The following is a 21,352-nucleotide window of genomic DNA, read 5'->3' on the forward strand; positions in this document are numbered from 1 at the left end:
CATTGATTTAGAGTTTTAGAGTTCTCTTAGTTTTCTTTCATGGTTAGTAATTATCCAACTAAGAAGAATGTTTATTATTACTCGAAAAATGGCATGAGATTTAGTACTACAATTTTTTATATTTCGGTCACTTAATTTTGGATAATGAAAAAATGCAATAACTTTGATGAACTAAAGAGAAAGATAGTATGTAATTTGTTGCAAATGAAAAAGGGATTTTTGCAATAATTGTGATAAATATTAGCGCGGAAGAATATGAGAAAGGAACTTTTTGGATTGGATTGGAATTAATTAAATTCTTGACACATTATTGATGTATATGACATATTATTGAATTAATATTATTTGTATCTATTTTTTATTAGTGTCAGTGTGTCTAACTAAGTGTATATGTATTTGAATAAATATATGCATGTATTGGAGATTTATGCATTATTGAAGATTTATGCGTGTATTTGACACGTTTAATGATATTTTTTTCACATATTATTGAGATAAGATTATATGAATTTAGTTTTTTATCGATATATCTGATTGAGTGTATAGGTATATGGCAATATATACATATGTATCTGAATAATAGTTCATGTAAGTCATTAAAAAAAGGAAAAGTTATGCGGATAAGTAAACTTATACTATTTAATTACTCATCATAGCTATGGTTTGCTATAATTACCATTCGCGACTAACATTATACATTAATTACGTGGGCTGACTTCGAGTTTGTATAATTAGTCATGTTTGTATATGTACAATTCGCCAGGATATACAAATAAATATGTATGATATACAATTTTTTAGCCTATATACATATACAATTCACCTCTCTCCCACTCTCTACCCTCTCTCACTCGCCTCTCTCCTACCTCTCTCAATCTCGCTCGATTCTCTCCTCCCTCTCCCAATCTCGCTTGCTATTTATACAAATGTAATGTATAATATACAGTTATATATAATTATATACATATACAATTCACCTCTCTCCCACTCTTTGCGCTCTCTTGCTCGCCTCTCTCGATCTCGATTTCCTCTCTTTTCCATTCTCGCTCGCCTCTCTCCTACCTCTCCCAATCTCTCTTGCCATATATACAATTACATATGTATAATATACAATTATCTAATCAACATACATATACAATTCACATTTCTCCAACTCTTTCCCCCCCCCCTCTCTCTCCTCTCTCTCCCAGTCTCGCTCGCCTCTCTCCTTCAAATAACATGTAGCTACAAATTGTAATTATCAAACTATAGCTATATAGAGTAATTAATTATTTTTAAGTGGCTATATGTGAAAGTTTCCCTTAAAAAAATCCAACTTTGCAAAATCACCAAAAAATAGAATAGTTTAATTTTTTTAGGAGTTGTGACTTTCAGTCATATTCACCTTTAAAGTTGTTGCAAACGTGATTTTCACCTTAATTAATGACTTTCATGTCATACCTGTTAGTTAGACACACTAATTGATATGAGATACATATTTCTAAAAGAGATAGATACATGTATGGGAGACATAACATATGGTAAGAAATGTAATATTGTAAACTAATGTGGTCTAAGTAATTAGATTTCAATATAATGAGATTTTTTGTAAGTTATCATATTTTTTAAATATGTTTTTAAAAATATTTGAAATTGTTAGTTATTGTGATTATAATACATTTTACGTTAGTTTCAAATATGTATTACTCTCATTGTCTCTATTTATGTGAAATAGATAGAATTTGGTGAGTCAACCAAATTTTTATATGATTTTTAATGATACTGTTGAACTTCATACACGAGCTGCATGGTTTAAGTATTTTTAAATTGTTAATTATTGTAATTTATATTTTTTTTACGTAATTCCCAATGATACATGTTACTCTTTCTTTGACAGTTTATATGGCATTAATAAAAAATTCAAGAGTTCAATCAATTTTTTTTAAAAAAAATTAATTGTAATTATTTTAATTTATAGTACTCTTTTTTCGTAATATTTTAATACATAGTTAGATATTTTAAGTTATCAACTATTATAATTCATAGTATTTTCAACATAATTTTTACTAAATAACAAATTAAAAGTAATAGTTGTTGATTTCTAGCCAAAGTAGGGCCCACATATTTAGAGTAACACATAAATTTGGAGCTAAAATTAGGAGATGATATAAGAGCTTTTTCGAATACATTTGAGCATTTGGTCGAACTAGTGCAACATATTAATTTGAAAGAATCAGATCCTTTCAGTAACTATGCAAAAGAAGACAATTACAATAAAATATTTCATTAGTGAAATTCAAAGAAAGTAAAATGTATATCGACTTTATTGTTATCTCATAGAGATAGAAAATTAGGTACAATGAAGAAAATATAGCAGAGAACAAGGAGATAGTGTAAAGTACCGGAGGAAAGCAAAAACAACAAAATAGTGTAATAATCAAATAAAAATAAACAACATACTTGTGATAGATAATGTTCATGGTGTTGTACCCTCCTTGTGGAGTAATCAAATATGGCAATGCTAATATTACAAACGCAATCAACACATTTAAGAATAGCTGCATCTTCAATCAACAGCTACAGTACAAGAATCACTAATCTTGATATACAGCCACACCATCCATTGCACAACTATCAAGATTTCATGTGGCTCAAGAAATGCAATTCGAAGCTATGGGAGATGCAACCAATATAATCTTATCATTGAATTCTGCTTTCAATAATTTATCGAGAAATCACATTCACCTGAAAGGAATGGTCATTCTGAGCTCTTGATTTGCTGCCAAGACGCAATCTCTGCTCCTATCATCCCTGGAATTATCCATTTGTTGCAGGAAGGATTCTAAATCCTTCTCAAGGTGTTGTTGCTAAGGCCTACTGGGAAATGTCATCTAGTGGTCATCCTCGGTTATCCCAGGGCAGTTAGACTGCAGTGCCTCGGTTGATTCATACTGCGAAATGATAAAAAAGAATAGCAGTAAGATGCATACAGATTGACGAGTTTTCTTCAAGAAACGTGTTTACTATTCCCTATTTTCTGTCCATTCCCTTACATGATACCTCCTACTAGAAACTGGAAAGAATCAAATGCCTTCTTTACCCTTAAACTTCGTGTCAAATCATACTATACACTTACCTGACATCCACAGAAAAGACAGTAATGATACTCATCTCTCAGCTTCATCAATGTATTGAGCAAATCCTGCATTGTAAGTAGTGAAGCAGTACCCAAAATCAGTAGCGGGTTCAACCAGAGAGGACAAGCATTAACCAGCAAAGCTAAATAAAAAAGTAGCCATCGTCATCAATAGCATTGCAAACAAGCTCCAAGTTGAGGAACATAACAATTTTTAGTAGCGCCAAGAGTGATAAATAGGGAAAGGAGGGGGAGTGATTATGGAGAATGACTCCCTTTTTTAAAAATATCAAGAAACATACCCATAAACCTAAATTCAGCACTCTTATTTCTTCTGTTTTCTTCCATGCAATCTCTTGGACAGAGGAGTAGGGAGAACCTCTTTTTAAATAACAAAAAGGAGCAAGGGAGAACCTTAATATTTGAAAAGTTTATATTCAAAGAACTTCACAATTTGCCCATACTCAAATGATCAAAATGATCTGTACACCACAAAATGTGGGAAGAAAGTTCTTTTCCTTGTGATTTCTTCAATATGTGTGATCCTTTCATCCATCAAGCTCTAACCTTCTGAAAATCTCACAATGTTCAGAAATCTTTCAGAGGTATGTGACTTCAACAAACTATAGCTGGTCCCAAATCCGAATAAAAACAGTCTACTAATGGATAGTGTAAAAAAGTCTTAGCATGATAAGTCCTCTTAATACTGGACTTGTAAGAGCGGAATGGATACAAAAGATCTATATAACTCATACTGGAGTTATTTTTTTATGTGCTCGCGCGTAGATTTTGAGAGGGAGAGGGAGACAATAAAATAGACTTGGAGAACTCTGATTTCTTTGTAGATAATATGTTCATTTTCTTGCACTTTAATCTTGATGCGTCAACAATCAGCTATAGTTTGTTGAAAACATGAAGATCCCACATTCCAACTTTCAAATGAATATGTTACTTGCTCAATAGGCGTTGCAATCATAGACAAAAAATTCTGCAGGAATTTCTGAGGGATAGGAGCAAAGTGCAACAGTTGGTTCAACTATTCGATCCAGTTGTTCAAGCCATTGATGGAACAGCTGGAGAGGAAGTCTTAATGCGAGTCAGATGACTGCTAATTATCTTTTAATTCATTTAGTTTTATTTGTTGAATTGTGTAACTACCTCATCTAAAAGCTTAAGTTGTAAGAGAAGGTACACTTTTATTTATTTAACTATATCTTCACACACTTCGACATCATCTCTGCTGAGAAAGGCTAAAATTCTGGAACAGTACTTGCAAACAGTAAGCTAACAAGGTGTTTTGATCTTTTGTGAAACAGGTAGATTTGGAATGCCCAGCTGGACACAACAGAATTTGGCATATTTAGTCATAAAAGACTTTCTAGGTAAGTCGGTTATCTCTTTCTGCTCCAGTCAATGTAAAATCTCTTAATTTGTTGATTCTAAATTTTTGGTCAAGTTACACATGAATGGAACGTTAGTTCCCTCATGACTTTCTTGACCAAGTCTAAGCAAAACTGAAATGGACGTCTCTGCACATAAGATTGTAATCTATTTGTTTCTTTCTTAAATCAGTGAGATGTTCAACATTTGCATTTGTCCTTGCTATTCTTGAGGGAAGCATAAAACCTGGGGTCAGGTTTCGTAAAAGAGGTATGTACTGATGAACCAACTGCCAACATACCTGTGGATTATTTTGGGTGAAGTATACTGTGGATTATTATTTATGTCAACTTCACAATTAAGGAAAATGGCATTTGGCCTAAGTCTTAACTCAACCTAAAAACCTAGACCATATAAGAAGACAACAGCCTGTATCCTAAAACAATGTGAAACACTTAATGTCCCGCACACCCATAACTGATCATTCAGTGTATGGACAATATAACATGGGAACGCAACATTAGTTAAACCAAGATGGCACGTATCGGGCTTTAATACCAAAGTAAGAAAAATGGACTTGGGCGTAACTTAACCTCAAAATTTGTTCCCAAGGTGAGGATTCAAGATCAGGGGTGTATCCACAACATACATTGTGAGTTCGGCCGGATTCAATAGTTTTGTCTTGTACCACATATATGTAATTTAGAGAATCACTAATATGTTATTAGCGCTTCGGGTCAATGTCCTAGCAAGAAACTACACAGTTGGTATTGTTAATCACTAACTTCCCTAGAATTATTTACAGTGCAAACCTTAAGCCAACTCATTTTTTAGCATAAAACGGTAAAAAAGAAAAGTGAATCAAATGCTAGTTTCAATATAGCATTCAGTTTACTTTGAAAAATCATACAAAAATGATAAAAAATACCTCTTCTGTGATCGGTTCTTCCTCTTCCTCCTCCTCATCCTTTCCTACATCCTCTTCTTCCTTTTTCTCCGTTACAACCTCCCTATTCTCTAACTGAGCTAGTACTGCATCAGCCTTGTGAAAATTTCTTACAATCCTCTTATCCTTCCAACGCTCCTTCAGGTGAGATCCAAAAGTTTCCATTAGCTCTTCTTCTCTTCTTCTATCCCTGTTAGCCTTCTCCATTTCCTTCCTCACCTTCTCTACCTTATCATCTTCTTTCCCAATACCAGCACGACCCCTTCGGATTTCCAGTCCCACAGGCTCAGACCTACCAGAACCTTCTTTGCCTAATGCTGATCCCGGAGTATAACCCATTTGTTTCAACATTTTGAATCCAATGTTGCTCTCAGGAATTGCTGACTCTAAATTGACTAGAGTTTTTTGGTCCTCTTCAATTTGCTTCTGCTCTCTCTTGAGCTTTTTCCTATCTTGCCAGTTTAACACCTTACGTTTCTTGTTCGCAACTTCAGGCTTATTTGATGCCTGCCAACCCAAGACAAACAGATAAGCGCCAGAAGCAACTCATACCACATGATCTGTTTTGACATCAATGTCTTATTTTTATATTTGTCCACAGAATTTAGACTCGATTTTGCAATGAAAAGCTAAGTACGAGAAAATCCAAAATTTAGAATTTGACAGACGGTTCAAATTTCCTATAACAACTAACTCAGGCCATTGAAAACCCATGGAAACAAAAATTCTGCTTGTTAATATTAGAGTGTGTTTGATATGGAGGAAAACATATTTCGGAAAATGTTTGTCTAGTTTTACATGTTTGGTTGGTCAAATTAATTTTGAACCATTTTCTTTGCGAAAAAAGGCTCCATAGAGATGAGGAAAATGATTTCTCTAATGAAAGTAGGGAAATAAGCTCCACAAGTGACATCCCAAATTCATTGCCTCCTCCCCACCCACCCAACATATCCAATCCCCACCCCTTAACTATTCCACCCCCACCACCACCCAACCCCCACTCTGTACTATCTCCCGCCCACAAAATTTTCCGCTAGATTACATATTAATGTTGTTGGGATAATATTTAATGCTGACTTACCAAACACTAGAAAATAAGTAAGAACTCATTTACTTCCGAAAAAAAAACATTTTCTAGAAAATGTACCAAACCTATATTGCTCACGCTCTTCAAAAATGTCAACGGATGCGTGTCTGATCCGACAGAGATGCGGCAACATTTTTGAAAAGTCTGATCAACTTAGTACCAAACAACACTCTAAATGATGACTAATTTTAATCCTAGCAGCACTTAACGAAAATATGCAAGTAAACATTTCAAAACAAATGAAAAAACAAACAGTGATAATAATATATTGATTCCAAGCATACAGAAAGTGCTGATTAGTGTGTGAATATTGAAACTACAAGCCTACATGACAGTATGTATACAGAGGAAATCGAAAAGAAAAACTAAGGTCATCAGAAATTTAACTTTACTATAATTATCGAATACTTAAATACATAAAATTTTGATGTATTCGACTTTCAAATAAGTATAGTTGAGATTTTAGGAAATTTTGTCAAAATACACAAAAATAAATATATGAATAAAAAATCTAGGGTTTGTATGGGTGAGAGGAACTCACCGTTTTAGAGGGAAAAGAAGAAGCTCCAGGAGGAAGAAAGTGAGAAAGGTCTCCCATGTAATCATCTTCTTCATTTTCCGCCATTGTTGCTAACTGCAAGCTACGGAATCGGATGCTTCTAAATTGTTGAAATATATTCCCCTTCCTTCAAACTTTTTTTTTTTACCTAAGGTTTGATGGAATGGCTATATGAAATTATGACATGAAGTTAAAAGTTTTATTTATACACTAGATGAGCGTTGTCCGTGCTAAGCACGGATCCAATGTTTAATATTTTATATATTTATTATCATTTTATTTTACGATACAAGTTCACAAAATAAATACATTGTTTATTAAGCAAATTGACAATATGAAGAAAGTGAACATCAAGAGTAGCTGAATGTTAACAAATTATCAATTAACATTTAGGAGTTGCTGAATTTGTATGCATAATACTGTTACGGGCTTGCAGACATGCTTTCAGCTGATGATGCTGTAGTTGGGAGCATTATAGGTATTTATAATGGACCTAAATTTAATGAGTTGCATATTGAACAAACAAAATTAATATTTCAATGAGAAAAATTAGTGAATCGAACACATCATAGCTGCCAAATTTGTTCATAATATATTTTTATGTGAATGTCATACTACTGAATGTCCAAGTGAGATACTTACATAGTTTAACATTTTCATTTGTGGGAATACTAATTATATACATTTACATACTATATAAAATTAGACAAAAACAGATGCATCTTTCATGCTTGGATCTTCTGAATCATTTTTGATAAAAAAATCACATGTTAGCACAGAATAGCATCACATAACTTATACAACACAAGATGAAAAAAATGTGTATTATATACATGAGTAGTATAGTATATACAAGAATGGTAAGAGGACGACCAAGGTATAGTGGTCATTTTATATTAATAACAAATGGACAAATTTCATTTTCAAAAGCAAGAAGGGTAAATATGTAATTTTATATTAAAAATCATTGTCTATATAAACTTCACAAAGCACTCTTTTGTCTCAAGTGAATAAAGATCTGTTAAATAAGGTATTAGTTGGTACTACTTACCACACACCGAGAGAAAAGTGAATTACAGGAGCGAACAACTATCTCAACGAAGTCGAAATTCTGTAAAGCTAATGGCAGAAATCATTAATTAAATTTGATATAAATGCAAAGGCTGATTTTGAACAATAAATTATAATATTATAATTTAATTAAAAATAGTGAATGTGTACAGAAGATTTATACAGGCAAAAAAACTAAATTGATGTAAATACAATACATTAATATGCCAGCTTTCTTGAAATTATTACTATATTTATATTATATTATATTATATATATATATATATATATATATATATATATATATAAATAAGGATAGGTAAATATTACATCCATTAATAATTAAATAATAATAATAATAAAGTTATATATAAAATAAAAAAGAAGTAAGAGTCTTGCTAAATACCTGGATTTCGAACAACAGAAGACCACACAAATTTAAAATTAAAGTATATGTTAAGAGGAGAAAAGAAAAATGGAGATCTACTTAAAGGTTGGATGGAAAGTAGAAAAATGAAGAGTTATTTAAAGGTTGGATAGAAATTTCTACATAGAAGATATTTCATAATGTGTGATGAATATTCAGCCACTTGGTAAAAAAAAATAATGGATAGGTAAATATTACATCCATTAATAATTAAATAATAATAATAATAAAGTTATATATAAAATAAAAAAGAAGTAACAGTCTTGCTAAAAGCCTGAATATGTAATCAGTAGCCTACACCCCATTGCTAAAAGCATAAAAATGAAAGCATGCATTTGTTATTGTGTAAAGCAATATATATTTTCTTTAAGACACGTATCATTTTTACTGCTGTATTACATCTTGTGTAATTATTATAACCACTTCCCCTATCTTTTTTTTTTATTTTAAATTTAAATATTAATCTAGAAAGAAAAAGAAATTATAAACACTTCTTGTACATGTACAGATATGTTGCATATTTTTTTAATTTATTATAAATTATATTATTCATATTTTTTTGGTTAGAGATCTTTGAGATTCAGACAAAATCAATGAACATATCAGAAATTAAAAATTTTTATTTTAAATTTAAATATTAATCTAGAAAGAAAATTAAATTAAAAAAAGGAGGGAAAGTCTTTGCTAAAAGCCAAAAAATGAAAACTACACTACTGCTAAAAGCCTAAAAAGCAGGAGCCTACACCACTTCATTTGTTATTTTGTAAAGCAATATATATTTTCTTTAAGACACGTATCCTTTTTATTGTTGTACATCTAACGTAATTTATATAATAGTAATTCCCCTATCTTTTCTTTTTTTATTTTAAATTTAAATATTAATCTAGGGAAAAAAAGAAAGTATAAACACTTCTTGTACATATACATCTATATGTTTCATATTTTATTTATTTATTATAATAATTATAATTATATTATTATTCATATTTTTTTGGTTCGAGATTTTTGAGATTCAGACAAAATGAATGAACATATCAAAAATTAAAATTTTTTATTTTAAATTTAAATATTAATCTAGAAAGGAAAAAAAAATATAAACACTTCTTGTACATATACATCTCTATGTTTCATATTTTTTTGGTTAGAGATTTTAAGATTCAGACAAAATGAATGAACATATCAGAAATTACAATTTTTTATTTTAAATTTAAATATTAATCTAGAAAGAAAATAAATTATAAAAACTTCTTGTACATATACATCTCTCTCTCTCTCTCTCTCTCTCTCTCTCTCTCTATCTATCTATCTATCTATCTATCTATATATATAATATATATATATATATATAGATATAAAATTAAAAAAAAAAAGAGAAAAAGTCTTTGCTAAAAGCCTAAAAAGTGAAAATAGTAGCCTACACTACTGCTAAAAGCCTAAAAAGCAGGAGCTACACCACTCCATTTGTTATTGTGTATAAAGCAATATATATTTTCTTCAAGACACGTATCATTTTTAGTGCTGTTGTCACGACCCAAATCGGGTCGCGACTGGCACCCACACTTACCCTCCTGTGTGAGCGAACCAACCAAATCTAAACCTTAACATTTCAATGTACTATCAACATAAAATAATGCGGAAGACTTAAACTCATTTATAAAAACCAATTCAATAACTATTATTTCCCAAAATCTGGAAGTCATCATCACAAGAACATCTACTTCAAATTACTAAATCTAAGAGTTTCTAAGAAGCTAAAAATACATAAAAGCTAGTCCATGCCGGAACTTCAAGGCATCAAGACATGAAGAGGAAGATCCAGTCCAAGTTAGAAGCATTAGCTCACCCTGATATCCGGAGTAATGAAGACTGGCTAGAGTTACTGTTGAGTCGAAGATGACGGCACGTTTGCTGCACTCCACAAGTAAACAAGAAGAAAACATAAAAGTAGGGGTCAGTACAAAATACGGGTACTAAGTAGATATCATCGGCCAACTCAAAATAGAAATCAATATATACCAAGTAATATCATAAAATCAACTATGATACTCAACATGTAGCAACAACAAGTACTATGTCATAATCAATTACCGTCAAGTTCACACATGAGGACTCAAGCCTCAATACCATACTCATTTGGAAATTATGTTCATTAGATTGACTATATTAACATCTTTCAAGATTCATTATCTTTATTTCTCTTGTGTCGATACGTGAAACTCCGCTCCCTCATATTCATTAGTCCTCTTGTGTCGGTACGTGACACTCTGATCCCCTACATCTACGTGTCGATTCGTGACACCCGATCTCCTAAATCTACGTGTCGGTTCGTGACACCCGATTCCCTAAATCTACGTGTCGGTTCGTGACACCCGATCCCCTAAATCTACGTGTCGGTTCGTGACACCCGATCCTTTAAATCTACGTGTCGGTTCGTGACACCCGATCCCCTAAATCTACGTGTCAGTTCGTGACACCTGATCCCCTAAATCTACGTGTCAGTTCGTGACACCCGATCCCCTAAATCTACGTGTCGGTTTGTGATACCTGATCCCCTAAATTTACGTGTCAGTTCGTGACACCCGATCCCCTAAATCTACGTGTCGGTTCGTGACACCCGATCCCCTAAATCTACGTGTCGGTTCGTGACACCCGATCCCTTAATCTCCTTCTATCAATTCATCAAGCCTTCTTTCTTACCAAGGCATCATCAATCTCATTATTTTAGTTCATCACGCCTTCTTTTATACCAAGGCCTCATCATTAAAAAAGAGATTAGGGTTTTTCAAGATTTGGGATTCAATAACTTCATCATGCTTGTATAATCACAATTATATAATTACATTCATGCAAGCATACAATTAAGCACATAGTAGGGTTTACAATATTATCAATACATATTATTCGCTATTAAGAGTTTACTATGAATATCGTAAGAGAAACCATAACCTACCTCCACCGAAGACTAGTGATCAAGCAAGAATTTCCCAAAGCCTTGTGTTTTTCCTTTTCGTTCGTCTCTCTCTATCGATACTCCTTCTCTCTTTTTCTGTTCTTTTCTTTTTCTTATTCAAACCCTCTTTCTTTTACCCTAATTAGCATATAATTAAGAATAAAAGATGGCAATAATAACCCACTAATTTACTCAAGGTTACCTCTTTTAACCCCCAAGTAATTAGACTTATTAACATAAACCCACTAACTTTATAATTAAAGTAGGAATAGTCCAAAACGTCCCTTAAAACGTGTAAAGAAATCCGAGCCAGACTGGGATTACGCAACCTGTGACGGCACGTCGTGTCTGCGACGGTCCGTCCTGCAGGTCGTCGCAAGGTTCAGAGACTTAATTTCCACCAAAGAGTCTGTGACGGTCCGTCCTGCCATTCCGTTACGAAGTTCAAAGAGTCGATTTTTAGTACCCAATTTCAGAATTTCTAAGTGTTTTGAAACGAGACCCCTCGACGGTCCGTCGTGAATTCCGTCGTCTCAGCCTGTTTTTTCAAAAATAAAATCTGCTGCTCAAAACGACTAAACAGGTCGTTACAATAGATACCAATTTACCCATCGTTCGTCCCCGAACGATCAAAAGAAGGAAAACAAGGGCGAAAAGGAGTACCTGAATCTGTAAACAGGTGTATGTATCTTTCTCGCATATCAGCCTCTTTCTCCCAAGTGGCTTCTTCGACTGGTCGATTCTTCCATTGAACTTTGATGGATGCAATCTCCCTTGATCTCAACTTGCGAATTTCTCTATCTAGAATAGCAACAGGTTCCTCCTCATAGGACAAATTCTCATCAAGCAAAACTGAATCCCAACGGATAATGTAGTTTCCATCCCCATGGTATCTTTTCAACATAGACACATGAAACACCGGATGCACTCCGGACAACCCTGGAGGCAAGGCTAACTCGTAAGCCACCTCCCCTACTCGCTTAAGTACTTCAAAGGGACCAATATACCTTGGGCTTAGTTTACCCCTTTTTCCAAACCGCATCACCCCTTTCATGGGGGAAACTTTCAGTAAGACTTGTTCACCCTCCATAAACTCCAAGTCTCTAACCTTCCGATCTGCATACTTCTTCTGTCTACTTTGCGCCGCTAGAAGCTTTTCTTGAATAGATTTCACTTTATCTAACGATTCCCTCAGAAGGTCAGTACCCCAAGGTCTAACTTCAAATACATCAAACCACCCAATGGGAGACCTACATCTTCTCCCATATAATGCCTCAAATGGGGCCATATCAATGCTTGAGTGATAGCTATTGTTGTAGGAGAACTCTGCTAAGGGTAAGAAGTTATCCCAATGAACACCAAATTCTATCACACATGCGCGAAGCATATCCTTCAACACTTGAATCGTTCTCTCAGACTGACCATCGGTCTGAGGATGGAACGCAGTACTAAGGTCCAACCTAGTACCCAATTCCGCATGCAATGTTTTCCAAAACTTAGAAGTAAACTGCATACCTCTATCTGATATGATGGAGAGTGGAACCCCATGCAACCGAACAATTTCTGAGATATAGATTTTGGGTAACTTCTCTGCATTGTAAGTCACCTTGACCGGAATGAAATGAGCAGACTTAGTTAACCTATCAACAATCACCCAAATAGAGTCATACTTACCCATTGTCTTTGGAAGACCAACCACGAAATCCATTGTAATCCTTTCCCACTTCCATTCAGGAATGGGCATTCTCTGAAGTGTTCCTCCGGGCCTCTGGTGTTCATACTTTACTTGCTGACAGTTTGGACATTTGGCAATAAAATCAACAATATCCCGCTTCATTCTACTCCACCAAAAGTGTTGCTTTAGGTCATGATACATCTTGGTTGCATCAGGATGTATAGAATACTTTGAACTATGAGCCTCTGTCAGAATAATGTTGATCAAATAATCGATGCGGGGTACACATACCCTTTCCTTGATCCTCAAAACACCTTCCTCATCGATTTGTGCTTCCTTAGCCTCTCCTCGCAATACCTTATCTTGGATTCTGCGCAGTTTCTCATCATCAAACTGTCTTCCCTTAATCTTGTCAAGAAAGGAAGATCTTACCTCCACACAAGCCAACAATCCTCCCTTCTCATTTACTTCTAATCTCATCAAGTCGTTAGCTAGAGTCTGAACCTCTCTAGCCAATGGACGCCTGGAAACATGCAAGTGAGCTAGGCTCCCCATGCTCCCTGCCTTTCTACTTAAGGCGTCTGCCAAAACATTAGCCTTTCCCGGATGATACAAGATAGTGATATCGTAGTCCTTCAGTAGTTCCATCCATCTCCTCTGTCTCAAATTCAAATCTTTTTGAGTAAAAACATACTGTAGGCTACGATGATCCGTGTATACTTCACACTTAACACCCATATAAATAGTGTCTCCATTGCTTTAATGCAAACACTACCACGGCCAACTCCAAATCATGAGTTGGATAGTTACGTTCATGCACTTTTAATTGTCTTGAAGCATAAGCAATCACATTCTTCTCTTGCATTAGCACTGCACCCAAACCCGAATATGATGCATCACAATAGACAATGAAATTCTTACCTTCCACTGGCAAGGTGAGAATTGGTGCAGTAGTCAACAGAGTCTTGAGCTTCTGGAAGCTTTCCTCACACTCATCCGACCATACAAATGGAACATTTTGCTTAGTCAAGTTCGTCAGTTGGGAAGCAATAGAAGAGAATCCCTTGACAAATCGGCGGTAGTAGCTAGCTAACCCAACAAAGCTCCTTATTTCTGACACATTAGTAGGTCTTACCCAATTCTTCACTGTCTCAATCTTAGAAGGATCCACCATCACTCCATCCTTAGAAACCACGTGCCCCAAGAAGGACACTGCATCTAGCCAAAACTCACACTTAGAGAACTTGGCATAAAGCTTTTTCTCCCTCAACATTTTCAATACCATTCTCAAATGCTCCTCATGTTCCTCCTTACTTTTAGAGTATATCAGTATGTCATCAATAAATACGATCACAAATAGATCCAAATATGGCTTAAAAATCCCGTTCATCAAACTCATGAACGCAGCAGGGGCATTCGTAAGACCAAAAGACATCACTACAAATTCGTAATGCCCATACCTGGTTCTAAAAGCAGTCTTTGGCACATCCGTTGCCCGTATTTTCAATTGATGATAACCGGATCTCAAGTCAATCTTAGAGAAGACACAAGCACCTTGTAACTGATCGAACAAGTCATCAATGCGAGGAAGAGGATACTTGTTCTTTATGGTTACCTTGTTCAACTGCCGGTAGTCTATGCACATCCGAAAACTCCCATCCTTCTTCTTCACAAACAAAATCGGAGCACCCCAAGGAGATGCACTTGGTCTAATGAAGCTTTTGCTCAACAACTCTTGAAGTTGGGCTTTTAACTCCCTTAACTCCGTGGGAGCCATTCTATAAGGGGGTATAGAAATGGGGCGAGTACCCGGTTCAAGATCAATACAGAAGTCAATATCCCTATCCAGCGGCATACCAGGAAGATCTGCAGGGAACACATCCCGAAACTCAAGGACCACCGAAACCGACTCAATCGAAGGTACTTGGGTAGTGTCATCCTTGAGATGTGCCAAGAAAGCTAAACACCATTTACTAACTATTTTCTTAGCACGAAGAAAGGAGATGATATGCACCGGATTGGAAGTGTAGTCACCCTCCCACACTAACGGATCTGTCCCAGGCTTGGCTAATGTCACCGTTTTAGCATTACAATCCAAGATCGCAAATTGCGGAGAAAGCCAAGTCATACCCAGAATTACATCAAAATCAACCATTTCTAAGATAACCAAATCTACATAAGTGTTGCTCCCCATAAAGTTCACCAAACAAGACCTATATACCTTTTTAACTACCACAGACTCACCCACCGGAGTAGAAACACGAATAGGCATATCAAGTAATTCACAATATAAATTTAGACCATTAGTAAATGAGGAAGATACATAAGAAAATGTGGATCCAGGATCAAACAATACAGAAGCCATGCAATCACAAACCAGAAGATTACCTGTGATGACAGCATCAGATGTCTCCGCCTCCGATCTCCCAGGGAAAGCATAACAATGGGCCCTTTCGTTTGTTTGTCCGTTGCCCCTACCATGTTGTGATGTAGTGGCTCCAGTTTGCCCATCACCCCGGCCGTTTTGGTGACCACCATTACCTCGACCACCACGTCCTCTACCATGACCACCTCTACCTCTATCACGAAGTCTACCACTTCTTGAAAAGATTCCGCTGTAGCCGCTACCTGTAAGGCTGAAATCTGCAACTCTGATCTCAATCCCTTCACAAAACAGCGAATCCGCTCTTGTGGACTGAAACATAGTTGGGTGGCATACTGGGATAATGCACGAAACTTAGCCTCATATGCAGTAACCGACATCCTACCTTGCTCTAGGCTCAAAAATTCATCTCTTTTCCTATCTCTCAAAGTTCGGGGGATATACTTCTCCATAAACAAGCTAGAGAATGATGCCCAATTCATAGGTGGTGCCTCTGTTGGTTGACACTCAACATGTGACCGCCACCACATTTTGGCGTTCCCTTGAAATCGATAAGTCACAAACTCAACACCAAATCGTTCTACTATACCCATCTTGTGTAGTAGCTCATGACAGTCAACCAAAAAATCGTAAGCATCCTCCGATTCAGCACCCTTGAAGACTGGAGGTTTCAATTTCAAGAACTTACTGAAAAGTTCATGCTGATCATTTGTCATTATCGGCCCTGTAGTCAGACGAGGAAACGTGCCTATGTCCAATGAGGCATCCATACGAGGAGCCATAGTGGCTGCATGTTGTACCTCTGAAACCGAAGGTGTTGGTGCAGAAAACACTGGAGGTGCCTGACCCTGATCAGACAACCCACTAAGATAAGCGAGAACCTGATTGATCATCTCTGGGGTAGGTTGGGGTGGTAATTCCTCATTCTGTACTTGTTCATTTTCCCCATCCTCCCCTTCTATTACTACTTCTTCAGTCGGTGGAGGAGTCACCGCCCTAGTATCAGATGGGCTAGGTGTTCGTCCCCTTCCTCTAGAGGACGTCCTCCCACGACCTCTACCACGGCCTCTTGCCGCTGCTTTTCCTCGAGCTATAGCCCTAGTGGCTGGCTCAGATGTATCTTGTCTTGCCGATGTTGATGTTGGCGCGGTTGTTGCTCTAGTTCTAACCATCTGCGAAATAGAGTGAAGATGGTCAGATACCAATTTGTATCACCTAGATACCAATTGGATCCAAGTAGTAGCACGAAAGAAAGAAAGAAAGAATGGAATTTTTTCCCTAAAGTCTTGTAGCCTCTCAAAGAAAAGTAAAGGCGTCCCCCTACCGTTTCTTAAGACTCTACTAGACTCGTTCTTGTGTGATGAGACCAACGAACCTAATGCTCTGATACCAAGTTTGTCACGACCCAAATCGGGCCGCGACTGGCACCCACACTTACCCTCCTGTGTGAGCGAACCAACCAAATCTAAACCTTAACATTTCAATGTACTATCAACATAAAGTAATGCGGAAGACTTAAACTCATTTATAAAAACCAATTCAATAACTATTATTTCCCAAAATCTGGAAGTCATCATCACAAGAACATCTACTTCAAATTACTAAATCTAAGAGTTTCTAAGAAGCTAAAAATACATAAAAGCTAGTCCATGCCGGAACTTCAAGGCATCAAGACATGAAGAGGAAGATCCAGCCCAAGCTAGAAGCATTAGCTCACCCTGATATCCGGAGTAATGAAGACTGGCTAGAGTTACTGTTGAGTCGAAGATGACGGCACGTTTGCTGCACTCCACAAGTAAACAAGAAGAAAACATAAAAGTAGGGGTCAGTACAAAATACGGGTACTAAGTAGATATCATCGGCCAACTCAAAATAGAAATCAATATATACCAAGTAATATCATAAAATTAACTATGATACTCAACATGTAGCAACAGCAAGTATTATGTCATAATCAATTACCATCAAGTTCACACATGAGGACTCAAGCCTCAATACCTTACTCATTTGGAAATTATGTTCATTAGATTAAGTATATTAACATCTTTCAAGATTCATTATCTTTATTTCTCTTGTGTCGGTACGTGACACTCCGCTCCCTCATATTCATTAGTCCTCTTGTGTCGGTACGTGACACTCCGATCCCCTACATCTACGTGTCGGTTCGTGACACCCGATCCCCTAAATCTACGTGTCGGTTTGTGACACCCAATTCCCTAAATCTACGTGTCGATTCGTGACACCCGATCCCCTAAATCTACGTGTCGGTTCGTAACACCCGATCCCCTAAATCTATGTGTCATTTCGTGACACCCGATTCCCTAAATCTATGTGTCAGTTCGTGACACCCGATCCCCTAAATCTACGTGTCGGTTCGTGACACCCGATCCCCTAAATTTACGTGTCAGTTCGTGACACCCGATCCCCTAAATCTACGTGTCGATTCGTTACACCCGATCTCCTAAATCTACGTGTTGATACGTGACACTCCGATCCCCTAAATCTACGTGTCGGTTCGTGACACCCGATCCCCTAAATCTACATGTCGGTTCATGACACCCGATCCCCTAAATCTACGTGTCGGTTCGTGACACCTGATCCCCTAAATCTACGTGTCGGTTCGTGACACCCGATCCCCTAAATCTACGGGTCGGTTCGTGACACCCGATCCCCTAAATCTACGTGTCGGTTCGTGACACCCGATCCCCTAAATCTACGTGTCAGCTCGTGACACCCGATCCCCTAAATCTACATGTCGGTTCGTGACACCCAATCCCCTAAATCTATGTGTCGATTCGTGACACCCGATCCCCTAAATCTACGTGTCGGTTCGTGACACCCGATCCCCTAATCTCTTTTTATCAATTCATCAAGCCTTCTTTCTTACCAAGGCATCATCAATCTCATTATTTTAGTTCATCACGCCTTCTTTTATACCAAGACCTCATCATTAATAAAGAGATTAGGGTTTTTCAAGATTTGGGATTTAATAACTTCATCATGCTTGTATAATCACAATTATATAATTACATTTATGCAAGCATACAATTAAGCACATAGCAGGGTATACAATATTATCAATACATATCATTCGCTATTAAGAGTTTACTACGAATATCGTAAGAGAAACCATAACCTACCTCCACCGAAGACTAGTGATCAAGCAAGAATTTCCCAAAGCCTTGTGTTTTTCCTTTTCGTTCGTCTCTCTCTATCGATTCTCCTTCTCTCTCTCTTTCTGTTCTTTTCTTTTTCTTATTCAAACCCTCTTTCTTTTACCCTAGTTAGCATATAATTAAGAATAAAAGATGGCAATAATAACCCACTAATTTACTCAAGGTTACCTCTTTTAAACCCCAAGTAATTAGACTTATTAATATAAACCCACTAACTTTATAATTAAAGTAGGAATAGTCCAAAACGTCCCTTAAAACGTGTAAAGAAATCCAACCCAGACTGGGATTACGCAACCTGTGACGGCCCGTCGTGCCTGCGACGGTCCGTCCTGCAGGTCGTCGCAAGGTTTAGAGACTCAATTTCCACCAAAGAGTCTGTGATGGTCCGTCACGCCCGTGACGGTCCGTCCTGCCATTCCGTTACGAAGTTCAGAGAGTCGATTTTTAGTACCCAATTTCAGAATTTCTAAGTGTTTTGAAACGAGACCCCTCGACGGTCCGTCGTGCTCATGACGGTCCGTCGTGCTCATGACGGTCCGTCGTGGGTTCCGTCGTCTCAGCCTGTTTTTCCAGAAATAAAATCTGCTGCTCAAAACGACTAAACAGGTCGTTACAGCTGTAGTACATCTTATGTAATTATTATAACCACTTCCCCTATCTATTCTTTTTTTATTATTATTTTAAATTTAAACATTAATCTAGAAAGAAAAAAAATTATAAACACTTCTTGTACATATACATCTCTATGTTTCATATTTTTTATTTATTATATTAATTATAATTATAAATTATTATTCATATTTTTTTTGTTTGGTTAGAGATGTTTGAGATTCAAACAAAATTAATGAACATATCAGAAATGAAAAAAATTTATTTTAAATTTAAATATTAATCTTGAAAGAAAATAAAATAAAATAAAAAGGAGGAAAAATCTTTGCTAAAAGCCAAAAAAATGAAAATTACACTACTGCTAAAAGCCTAAAAAGCAGGAGCTACATCACTCCATTTGTTATTGTGTATAAAGCAATATATATTTTCTTCAAGACACATATCATTTTTACTGTTGTAGTACATCTTATGTAATTATTATAACCACTTCCCCTATCTTTTTATTTTATTTTAAATTTAAACATTAATCTAGAAAGAAGAAGAAATTATAAACACTTCTTGTACATATACATCTCTATGTTTCATATTTTTTTATTTATTATACTAATTATAATTATAAATTATTATTCATATTTTTTTTTGGTTAGATATTTTTGAGATTCAGACAAAATGAATGAACATATCAGAAATTAAAAATTTTTATTTTAAATTTAAATATTAATCTAGAAAGAAAAAAATTATAAACACTTTCTTGTACATATACATCTCTATGTTTCATATTTTTTTATTATTATAATAATTATAATTATAAATTGTTATTCATAATTTTTTGGTTAGGGATTTTGAGATTAGACAAAATGAATGAACATATCACAAATTAAAATTTTTTATTTTAAATTTAAATATTAATGTAGAAAGGAAAAAAAAAATTATAAACACTTGTTGTACATATACATCTAATAAAAATAGTCAATTTTTGAGAGACTAAAGATGCAAGTTTAAATTAGAAGAAGAAGAAACCGACCTAGTGTAAAACTCCATGTGAAAAAGAACCCACCATTTTTCTGCCGGTCCCTACACCTACACACACACAATTAATAAATCAAAACAATTCATGAGTAATTTAAATGAAAAGAGCCCAATTATAAAGAAAAAAAAAATACAGTTACCATGAGAAACAGAGAAGAAAAGCATGACAAACGATGAAAATATAACGCCCCATTGATAGATAGATAAAATTTTTAAAAATATGTTTCTAAACCTTTTGGGATATTTAAAAGGGTTTTTTTTAAAAAAAAATTTGGTGGGCAACTGGCATAAATTAGAGAACCTAGAAAATAACGAAATCACTATATATATATATATATATATATTCACTTTGGAGAATTTTTTGTTTGAAGAAAGACTGATGTTGTACAAAGATGCAAGAGAAAATGAATGAACATATCAGAAATTACTATTCTCTAACCATGTTTTACCAAAGAAAGAAAACATACCTGAAGTTTTGAGTTGCAAATTGATTAATGGTTGTTGAAAGAAGAGAGCTGGAAGAAATTATGTTTGAGTAAGTTTTTGTGGTAAGGATGAATTGAAATTCTTTTTTGTTTAAAGAAAGACTGATATTGTACAAAGATGGAAGAGAAATGGATCTGCAAACATTTGCTATTGAAATTGAAATTTGTCCCTTTTTAATGTAAAATTACATATTTGCCCTTGCTTTTGGAAATGAAATTTGTCCATTTGTTATTAATGTAAAATGACCACTATACCCTTGGTCGTCCTCTTACCACTCTTGTATATAATAGTAATATGATTTAAATTTTTTATATTGTAAAATTGTTAAAATTATTTCTAATTTTTGTACAGTCAAATCAAATAAATAAAAAATTAACAAATCTCATACTACACTATAATAAAGATTATTGGTCAAATATTAATTCAATAAAAATGTAAAACTAAACATATATACATTTTGGTGTTTTTGATGTAGTCCTT

At 35.3% G+C, this 21,352-nt stretch overlaps 2 protein-coding genes across 3 annotated transcripts; both read right to left on the reverse strand.

Moving 5' to 3' along the window:
- Positions 1-2,410: 2,410 nt before the first annotated feature.
- LOC138339534 (uncharacterized) lies at positions 2,411-8,186 on the reverse strand. 2 transcript variants are annotated; one of them, XM_069291273.1, is made up of 5 exons: positions 8,139-8,186; positions 7,070-7,235; positions 5,424-5,948; positions 3,116-3,181; positions 2,411-2,930 (listed from the first exon to the last, which is right to left on the reverse strand). In XM_069291273.1, the coding sequence occupies exons 2-5, from the start codon at positions 7,151-7,153 to the stop codon at positions 2,871-2,873; spliced, it is 735 nt and encodes a 244-aa protein (XP_069147374.1). In that variant the 5' UTR covers positions 7,154-7,235; positions 8,139-8,186; the 3' UTR covers positions 2,411-2,870. The 2 variants fall into 2 exon arrangements, with proteins under 2 accessions (XP_069147374.1, XP_069147373.1); XM_069291272.1 differs by lacking the exon at positions 8,139-8,186 and having other exon boundaries at positions 7,070-7,254.
- Positions 8,187-10,214: 2,028 nt separating this feature from the next.
- LOC138339535 (uncharacterized) lies at positions 10,215-21,017 on the reverse strand. The gene is made up of 5 exons (XM_069291274.1): positions 20,854-21,017; positions 20,382-20,437; positions 17,290-17,354; positions 15,578-16,744; positions 10,215-10,472 (listed from the first exon to the last, which is right to left on the reverse strand). The coding sequence occupies exons 4-5, from the start codon at positions 16,742-16,744 to the stop codon at positions 10,404-10,406; spliced, it is 1,236 nt and encodes a 411-aa protein (XP_069147375.1). The 5' UTR covers positions 17,290-17,354; positions 20,382-20,437; positions 20,854-21,017; the 3' UTR covers positions 10,215-10,403.
- Positions 21,018-21,352: the final 335 nt, after the last annotated feature.

The sequence above is a fragment of the Solanum lycopersicum genome, chromosome 11, assembly GCF_036512215.1.
Source record: "Solanum lycopersicum chromosome 11, SLM_r2.1".
NCBI lineage: Eukaryota > Viridiplantae > Streptophyta > Magnoliopsida > Solanales > Solanaceae > Solanum > Solanum lycopersicum.